At 48.6% G+C, this 9,917-nt stretch overlaps 3 protein-coding genes across 3 annotated transcripts; 1 reads left to right on the top strand and 2 right to left on the bottom strand.

The window, feature by feature from the left end:
• Window positions 1-551: 551 nt before the first annotated feature.
• On the bottom strand, window positions 552-2,518 carry ABOM_007871 (aldehyde dehydrogenase family protein; the record flags this gene model as incomplete). The annotated part of the gene is made up of 9 exons (XM_022535000.1): window positions 552-775; window positions 844-1,227; window positions 1,287-1,459; window positions 1,519-1,631; window positions 1,694-1,717; window positions 1,796-1,849; window positions 1,930-2,136; window positions 2,202-2,384; window positions 2,441-2,518. 9 exons carry the CDS (start codon window positions 2,516-2,518, stop codon window positions 552-554), a joined length of 1,440 nt encoding a protein of 479 aa, XP_022386056.1.
• A 1,257-nt stretch (window positions 2,519-3,775) lies between these two features.
• Window positions 3,776-6,116, top strand: ABOM_007870 (uncharacterized protein; the record flags this gene model as incomplete). The annotated part of the gene is made up of 4 exons (XM_022534999.1): window positions 3,776-4,274; window positions 4,337-5,685; window positions 5,750-5,964; window positions 6,020-6,116. 4 exons carry the CDS (start codon window positions 3,776-3,778, stop codon window positions 6,114-6,116), a joined length of 2,160 nt encoding a protein of 719 aa, XP_022386057.1.
• Window positions 6,117-7,009: 893 nt separating this feature from the next.
• ABOM_007869 (Zn(II)2Cys6 transcription factor) lies at window positions 7,010-9,271 on the bottom strand (the record flags this gene model as incomplete). Its single annotated transcript, XM_022534998.1, has 2 exons — window positions 7,010-7,333; window positions 7,427-9,271. 2 exons carry the CDS (start codon window positions 9,269-9,271, stop codon window positions 7,010-7,012), a joined length of 2,169 nt encoding a protein of 722 aa, XP_022386074.1.
• Window positions 9,272-9,917: the final 646 nt, after the last annotated feature.

Raw genomic sequence — 9,917 nt, 5'->3', positions numbered from 1 at the left:
AATTATTAATGGGAACCCTCGTAATTGGATCTTCTCGCTGGTTTAACGAATCTCATCTTATCGAGGAGGCGATGGTACTCTACATTATTTAGTGTTGAGGCGAGGTTGTTGGAGTTCAAAGTAAACAATGCTCAAATTGCAACTTGTGGCACACTCGCCGCAAGTCATCATAGAAGGACACCTCAGACCAAGAGACAGAAAGAAGAATCATACAAGCCTATGTACAGCGGTAAAGGGGCTACGTGCTAACTATGCCGTTCACAGGAGTAATGTCTCCATGGAGTTCAGTTCCTTCTGACATGGTTGCTTTCCCCTACACGGCTTAGCGACAGAGGTTTAGTTGATACCCCAGGAATAGATATACTTAGGCAGCTTAGCTCTACGCAAAGAAATAGCCATTTGAGCACCAAGAACCGGAAGTGCAGTGATATGAGGTAGGTGCGCCCTACTCCGGCAAAAGAACGGAAAACGAAGCACAAGATCAAGGATGATGGATTTGAGATGGTCGCAAAGCGCTCCCCTGTCCCAGTGACTACTATGGCAGGTATACACTAGGCGGAGTGATTGATATACACTGACTTGCCCTGAGTCCATTCTAGGATAGCAGAACTTCCTTTTTGGGATCCAATGCCCGACGCCTTCCAACCACCGAATGGTAGCTCGTAGGCGCCATCTGGCGAGGTGCAATTGACTCCAACATTACCGGCCTCAAGGGCACGCGCCACGCGCAAAGCCCTGCTGACATCCTTTGTGAAGACTGAGGCATACAGACCATCTGTGAGAAGCAAGTTAGACTTGACGGAACACTCGAAGTAATGGGTGAAGTGTTGGGGGTTCACCTACATTCAGTGTCGTTCGCACGCCGGACGGCCTCTTCTTCGGTGTCAAACTCATGTAGCACCAAGACGGGACCGAAGACCTCCTCCATGTCAAGTTTACTCTTATCAGGAATATTGGAGAAAATGGTAGGATGAATAAAGTTCTCCCCTGCATCCAAGGCTCTCTTCCCACCTACCAGCGCCTGACCGTCCTGCAGTCCCGCTTCTAGATACCTTGCCACGGCTGCCGCTTGCTTGCTGTCAGCTTGAGGGCCCATATCAGTGTTCGTTGTCCGAGGGTCCCCAAGCCGCAGGTTCAACATAAGCTGTGAGACCAGCCTTTTGAACTGGTCCGCGGCGGTCTTCTGAACGTACAGGCGAGAGGATGCCGTGCAAACCTGGCCTGAGTCTAGATAGAGAAAGGGGATTTAATTAGGACGGTCCGTAGGAAGCCTTTATGATACTTACTGAAGGTAACTGACTTGACAGCGGCGGCTGCCGTCGCTTCTAGATCAGCATCGTCGAAGACCAACAGTGGAGACTTCCCTCCAAGCTCGAGCGAGACAGTCTTCAGGTTGGACTTCGCGGCAGCCTGCATAATGGCACGACCTGTTCCGGTGGACCCAGTAAAGCTAATCTTCCTATATCGTGAGATGGGTTAATTAAGGTCTGGCTACATAGCTCGAGGCCATGAACCAACCTGATACGCATGTGAGCAGAAAGCAGGGCTCCAGTTTGGCCAGGACCTGACACGACATTGATAATTCCTGGGGGGAACCCAGCTTGATATGCCAGTTGGGCGAGCAGAACTCCCTGCATCCCATCAGCCGTGAGTCCACATAGTTTGTGGAGAAATTTGACACTGGGACACTTACACTCAGCGGGGCCTTTTCTGATGTCTATTTCAGACAGCGTATGATTAGCCAACCAGTTAACCCTCTTTGACTAACTGTTGCCAACGAGTACTAGGTGTTCACCTTCAATATAACTGCATTTCCAGCTCCAGATGCGGGTACAACATCATGACACCACTGTGAACGTAGGATGGTCAGCTTCCATATACGGAAGTTCTTGGATTCTATTCACGGTGGGGAAGGAAAGCGAAACATACGATCATAGTGGGAAAGTTCCAGGGAATGATGGAAGCCACCACGCCAAACGGCTGTCGCATGGAGATGTTAAGGGAGTCTGGCGAGTTTAATGAGGTCTCACCGTCCGCGATCTCAACAAGGCCGGCAAAGTAGTTGGTAATATCGCATGCTTCCTGTACATCACCGAGGCCGTCATGCAGAGGCTTCCCCATACAAATCGAGTCGAGCTATCGAACCGAGGACGGATGTTAGCAATTCTTCCGATCGTTTAGCTAAGACTGTTGCGCAATACCTCACTCAACTTGTGTTTGTTTTCATCCATAAGAGCGGCAAACTTTCTAATAATAGCAGCCCTCTTGCGGGCAGGCAGTCTAGCCCATCCAGGCTGAGCCTTTTCGGCTGCTGCGACTGCTTTGTCAATATCATCCTCCTCGGCGATGGGAATGTTCGCAACCAACTCATTGGTTGCCGGGTTCTGACAATCTAGAATTAGTCTGCCATTCCATCCCTGAAGGATTGGAGGTGACTCACGAGTAGGGGAAACGTGTTTCCCTTGGAGGGCTCCACTAGATCGCCATTAATGAACAATCTCGATTCGTACTTCGACATTGTGATCAGTCTGCGTTTTTCTTTTCGTACGGGATAAAAGACCAATAAAACAAAGAAGACTGTGGGATAGGCAGTATTGTCAACACTTCTCTTAGTCCCTCGCTGTCAGTAGTGTATAAAAGACAGCGAGGGTGTAGATGCAGCTATATAGGTCGTATAGAATTGACAATGCTCGTATACTGTGTACTATCCTGGACTCCACCCGCCTGCAGATCCCGAGATCTTTGCCGACTGGCATTAGTAATGTTAGTGACTGCCGGCTAAGGAGTTTTACCGGCTGATTAAGGACGGGGCCTAATTCCGCGCTGAGTACTAATCCTGATACTAACTAGTAGTTGTCCTAGTATTGTCCAACCAGAAAGACCTGCTTCTAGATGGCAGGACGATGTCACCAAGGGAAATAACGAGTATTCTTCACAGTGACAGTAGGCTGGGCTCTAGTCGACCAAGTAGCCCTCAGCTCCAAGGCAATATCCGTGAGAGAACTGAGATAAGTATGTGCAAAGACCCCTGGAGTTCCCTACGAGAATACTAGCATGGTTTAAAATCGACTCAGTATTCTTACACTCTCTAGCATACAGTTAAGAATTGACATGCAATGCGGTCCAGTCTGACAACTAATTACTCGTCGATGAGCTATGACAAGATATGACACCAGGCATAAATTCATCAATTATCTGGCGTCAGAAGAAGATCGCGTATGGGATGGGATGTCTTTTGTTTCGACCGAGGTGATTACCGTGTATTCTTTTTGCAATAGAGCCGACCGGAACCCTCAGAGAGCACTTACAATACATCAGTTCTCGGTCTAGAAATGTTACTTCAATTAAATTGTAGAACCGAAGAAGTCGAGTTTAAGCATTGGTACACCTAGAGTGCAACAGGTATAACACGTTCCTAGACCAGTTCCCAGTACTACCTGAGAACAGCAAATGATGTTCGGGGTAGGTGTGTCATTTGGTGCGTGGATTGGGCATTGCCCACAAATGCTATTTTCTTCTTATTGTTCTTAAAATATTCTCAACATGATATCTTTGTGGTACAATGCAAGCCATCCGCACTGAATATCGAAGTGGAGTGTTGTTGCTAGAGAGCAACCGGGCTTATGTAAACTGGTAGTAGTAACTTTCAAACCCCTCTTTAGACTTGAACCTGCTATCCTCTGGGAGCTTGCAGCAATTATACCACCCGTCTCGACCATCACAACGAATAGATAGGCCGGTGATCCCTAGCAGCTTAAGCTTAGGTGATCAAAATATGGAGAGCAGGTCTCACAAACGTATCCGGGTACTCCAGGCCTGTGAACCATGTCGGTCAAAGAAAGGCAAATGTGACGGTCAACAACCGGTATGCAAGACTTGCAAAAACCTTGGGATCGACTGCACATATGACCCAAACCCAAAGAAGCGCGGTCTGCGGCCAGGCCAGTGCTCTTCCCTGGAGCGCCGCGCCTTACTCCTGGAATTGCTTACGGCATATTTGATGGCCCGAACACCGGACGCGGAGGAGACCGTTCGTTCGTTCTTCTGCAAACAACCTGACTTCTCGTTTCTCGAGCCAGGAGCCAGGCGGACAGAGCTCGATGAGCTGTTCAATCGATGGAAACAGGGGCCAATATCACAATGGTTGTTCCAAACGGCGAGTGCGACTGATCCAACTCTAGACCGACTATCAAGGTTCCGTTCATCGCAGGAGCCAGGACCTCGACTAGCCAAAGTCACAGGCACAGATCCTCCGCATACACGAGCTATTAATGGTGAGTGCTCATACCGATTGCCATATTCTAGACGCTAGAATAACTCGCTGAGCTCCAAGAAGAAGGTCGTAGCCAAGCCACTCAGAATGACGAGATTGCGATGGGAAACTCTTCTTCAAACGCTACCTCCACCCTCCGGCTTCCCCATGAGACAGAGGATCTATTCGAGATTTATTTTGCGTTCACGCATACATGGCTTCCTTTGATCGACAAGTTTAAAATCACTGCGTTTGCTCGTAGCCTTGCCTCTTCTCCATCATCTTCCGAGCTAGGCGCAAGTCAATCAGCCAATCTCAGTCTAATATGGGCAATGATAGCCTATGCCTCATTGCATGCTCCCGAGTCATACTGGGCCAAAGACAGTGATAACCCCAAAATGACGCCGATAGTGGCTGCCAAACACGCTCTAGTACTTCTTCCGGGGTACGATGCGAAATTCGAACATGAGCACGTACAGGCATTAATTCTGCTGGCATTGTTCCACTTCGAGTATGGAAGTCAGGACGTGTCTTGGCTTCTAATAGGACTTGCGGGTAGAGCTGCTGTGGATCTCAGCACGCTCAATCCAAATCAACACCTATCATCGATCAGTCGACGAACATCACTTGCCTGTTTCGTGGTAGAAGGGATTATTGCAGCCGCCTTGAATCGAAAATCTCAACTCCCTTCCCTCTATAGTGGGGCAACAGAGGGGATGAAAGATACTCTAGCCGGAAATATCTGTCAACTGGAGGAAGAGGGCTGGGAGGAGTGGAGTAGCTGGGAAATGCCCAGTTGTAGTGATACAGCAATGCGCTCCTCAGCGCCGAGCAGGAAAGATCCGTTTCGAGTGCTGTCAACCTTCAATCAGGCAGTGCAATTAGTGGAAATCCTCAATAAGACAACATTGTGCCCGGGCTTGCTAACAGGAACGAATCCTCCTGGGACAGCAGTACAAGATATCCACGGTGGGCCCCCGCAACTGGCGGCTTGGGTACAGCGGATCAGCGATTCCCATCCATTCCTGGCACCACAAAACTTGACACGTCAACCGTCCCTACAGATTATCAACTTGTATTGTATCTATTGGATCATTCGCTGTTTGGTCAGCCAACGACCCAACATAACTGGACACGATAGAGAGCATTGCGAGGAAGATCCGCGAAAGATAGCATCTGCTGTCAGTGATCTGGCGATGAAATATCAATCCGCGTATCCCGCAAGTTCAGCCCCATTCGCACTTGTAGTGTCAATAACAACCGCATTAACCTTATTGTCTGCCAACGATCCCTTGAGTCGGTCGTTGTGGAAGGTATTATCTGCAATACGACAGAATTGGAAGACGAGGATAGAATCTGACGAGACCAATCCGTCTCGCCAGATCGCGGATCTCGAGGCAACCTCCGCCAGAATAAGCGAAACAAGGCAAACGGTAATAATATTCCACTGATCTGTCCTTGCCTTTAAGTCCTTGCTAATACTTCTGGTCGTGGTAGTTTCACCAGAATCCGGGCTATAGTTTCCACACCTTGTCGGACCACCGAGTCCTGGGAAGAAACTACCATGGAATCCATGTATCTCGGCAACCGACATCTAATATCACCGCCATGAATCTGTCCAATACTCTGGAGGTTGATATGGCCGGTGCTGATCCAGACGAGACGGCGTCTCTATCAGCACGGGATTTAACCTCGTTAGATGCTGCAGTGTGGTATGCATTCCGTTGACGGTCCTACGTCGTTTTCTATGATCTAAATTATATCCAGGGACGATGAGCTCTTCACGAGAAACTTGGGTTTCATACATGATTCGCAGTCGGCACTAGACCTGGACTTGAATCATATTTTCGACCCACCTACATGAACTCGGCGACCCATTGCTGCTAGCTGGGAAAGCAGGGTGTTCAGCTTTTGCCTCCGGGGAAGATGGAGAGATAGAGCTGGTGGTGTCCTATACACAACTCTATCATATAATATAAGCTTAGGTCTATTTCGCTACCTCACTGGCCTTCCGGGACCGGCGCAAGAACAACGCCTCGAGTCTTCACCATAACACACAACAGGGGTCGGTCTGCTCACTTAGCATCGTTATGCAATTCGGTTTGAATACGATGAAGCTAAAGATAGAGCCCATAGCATTCATTTCATTTTACGCCTGAACCTACCAGGAGTGACCTCAGCCAACTAGGTAGGCATGCAGATGCCAGTCCTAGTACTACCAGGAACAAGACTGCGATAGAATCATCTTGGTATCCAATAAAAGATGAATCCTTCCTACACTGGGGAAACAGTTATTGGACAGTCTTTGTGCTGCGGCCCTAGTGTCGGAATATGGGCATATCCGGTAAAGAACCGTCGAATAGTGGGAGGACAGATAACCAGGATGAAATTCATACAAGAGCAGTACAGGATGTTTAAAAGTTCCTGCAACCCAAGTATCATGTACTTGTGCAAGTCAAGGTTCTATGAAATGACATGTGTAACCGAGGGAGGAATTTGCAAACAGTACGGATGCTACTCAATATCTATAGTTGAAGGTCATAACCTTGCTCGTCAACGTATTGATCATTCTCTCCTAGTATACACATATGCATTATGCCCTATTGCATGGAGAGTGTTGCCTTGAGCTTGGCTTAATATAAATTTCAGCATACCGCGTAGTCCACGTGCCACTGTTTCATGTCCCCGATAGCGAAAATATGAAGCCAAGGTTTCTTCTGAATTGGTTTTCATCGTGTCTATTCAAGACATTTGGTATTAGCAACCACATCCTAGACAGGAAAGTGGTGATACTTGCATCTCTATATCATCCCAATCATTAGGATACGCTAGTCCTGCATCGTCTGGAAATTCGCCAACCGATGGAAGATCACAACTGTCACTCGTAATAACAGTCGATTGCGCTGCTTCCGGAGATGATTCGTCATTTATATCTCGTTGCTCCGGGAGTGGGTCAGCGTTTATACTTGGCCAGGGCCCTGATATCTCCATTAAAGAGCTGAACTGCTGTTCTGTGCGAAGGCTTGGATGCTGCAGTATGATGTCGGTGCTGTTGTCGATGGCGGGTCCGCTCTTTGACTGCTACGAGACACAAATGTACTTTAGCAATGTGTTGAGTGAATATTAAATCCTGGACAGCGGCTCACGGTGATGCTAAGAGACACTTGCACTTACAGCTTTCCCATTGATAGTGATCTTCTGGCCATAGATATCCGGTCGGGGCTGACATGTCAGCTCTCCACTGTAGGTTTTCTTCAGATCAACCACAAGATCACATATTAGACTGGCCTCTACTATCTGCCGGGGCAGAATAATCTTGAGTAGATTGAATGACGCTGGGATTGCCTGGTTGTCAAACCGACCGAAGAAGCCCTCCATAGCATGAATCAATATCTGCCATTCTTGACCGTGGTTCCAACCCATTGGCAGTCCTGCTGATGTGGGGTAGCAAAGCCTTGTGCGCAAGAAAGCCTGTATGATGTATAGGTTGAGGATATTTGGTGGCAGAGACGCAGAGGCTGTGGAGAACACATCCGCGCCATGGGATTTGATATGCTCTGGCAGGCTCTCGCGCCAGGATCTCAGGGCTTTCTTGCATGCTTTATTCTGTTCCTTTGTGGTAGCGAAAATCCAGTCATTCTTGATACAGAGTAATTCAAGAAGCCTGACAAATACAGTCAATGTATGCGTTGGTGCCGCAAATTCCGCCATATCAGTCCCCACGCCTGGTAAGAGCACGTCTTGAAGGTGCCAGGGCTCCCATTCTTCATTACCTGTTTTGTCGATCGCAAGGAATTCCTGGACATCTCTTGACCGAATCCAAGGACTAGTTTCAGTATGTGCTGATATGAGAGTGTCAAGGGCGAAACATCCGAGCCAGGTGCGTCGATGGTATTCGGGTTGGCACTTGTCGGGCTGATTCAGTCCAATGCGGCTGGCTAGCAAGATGGCCTGTCCAACAACAACGCGAGCAATGTTCCATTCGCAGCAGGAATAGTGAACTAATCCAAGAATAAGAAGGGCTTGTACATGCCCTACTGAATAGTCGTCTTCCTTTTCCAGTGGTATGGCTTTTCGAGCTGCCATGTAGAGCTGATTGGGATACGATGTGTATTTGGGAAAGAGGGTGACTTGATTTGTTGAGTGGTCCTGTATCATACTTGCATAGGTCAATATAGCCCATAGTAGTGCAGTCTCACCAGTTCTCCTTTTCCTAATTGAAAGAATGGATGAAGTTTTATAATAAGCGAAGAGGCTTCTGTACACAGCATGACGCTCAACTATTGGTAGCCAGCTGTGTACCAGGGAGAAATATCGACTCAGCAGCTGCATTGGATTTCGTGGAAGCTCGGGTAGTACATCTTGGGATGGCTGATCAGTAACGATAGACCTCTCTTCCACCTCCTGATTCTGATGGGTAGCAGGACTGCCGATACCCCTCGTCTCATTTCCTGCCTCCTTGGAACATCGTAGGCAAGCAACTCGAACTGTGGCATTGAATTGGCTCTGGGGCGTTGGAGGAGGAAGGTCCAGGGTGCTCCAAGTAAGATTTGTATCTTTCCCCTGTGTAGATAGATTCAACGGTGGTGTTGTGAGGTCGTCATCATCCATATTGTCATGGGCTGATAGTAGAGCGTCTATCGCCTGGGGAATTTTGCTCGACTTCCACCTCTCCCATGGCGTCTCCCCGCCATTGAGATCATCCTGTATGTCCTCTTGGGTCCAGAAGCGCTTCCTCCAGGTGTTTGCAATGAGTTTCTCTACCGTAGTTTCGCTTCCCTCGACCGACTGGAAGACTAGCCCCATCAGGCATTCCAGAGCACGAACGTAGCCGGTTCGAAGTCCCCGCCGTCGTATCGCCGTCCCGTATGAACACGGCTTATCGGCCTTAATACATGTATCGCATTGAGGCAGGGCACCATTGCACTTGAGTTTACCATGGCGGCATCGATCACAAGCCTTCGACACTCTTCGTCTTTTCTGACGGTGTGTTCGCTCGTCCTCGTCGGTTATAGGCATTGCTTCAGCTGTAGTCTGGCGTGTCTGTTCGCGAACGTTTATGTTAACCTAGGAAGACCCGTGATTGTTATGCCCTGGGTTGGCTGTAGCCATCCTCCCGCCGCCGCCCTCCTCGGAAGCTCGCTATACTCTAAAAGTGTACCAGCCATTGCCATTCCATGCTTATCACGCCTTCAGCGAATATACGCGCATTCTCCGCTGCTCCAATGAGGTCACGGCTGAGCCGATGTCCCCACGTTTTCCGCCGTTAGGTCTAATCAGCATCCGTACGGCAAATCAGTATATCCGGAACCTTTGCATGAAATCGACTTGCTCAAGGACATGACAGCCTTGCTAACGGATTCTGGCTTCGGAGACACCAGTTATTGTTGGTAAGCTTTTGAGTGGGAAAAAAAATCCATTATATATACTACCAGTACTATTGGGAACGAGAAATGTTGCAACGGTGTGAAATCCCTAACAAGAATGCAGGCGAACGATATCCAGCATTCCCTTAATGAGGATATTACCCAGCCTATACTGTCACGATCCATGTACTAATACCGTCTTGCATTAGCGCTGTCAACCGATACATAGGATTTCCATGGGAGGAGTGGAGTCCTGCGGACCGGTAAAGCAGAATAGCCGCCCTACACGGTTCCATAAA

This window comes from Aspergillus bombycis, assembly GCF_001792695.1.
Source record: "Aspergillus bombycis strain NRRL26010 chromosome Unknown contig00091, whole genome shotgun sequence".
Taxonomy (NCBI): Eukaryota; Fungi; Ascomycota; class Eurotiomycetes; order Eurotiales; family Aspergillaceae; genus Aspergillus; species Aspergillus bombycis.
The sequence above is the reverse complement of the archived record's forward strand: the minus strand, read 5'-3'. Positions and strand labels throughout refer to the sequence as shown.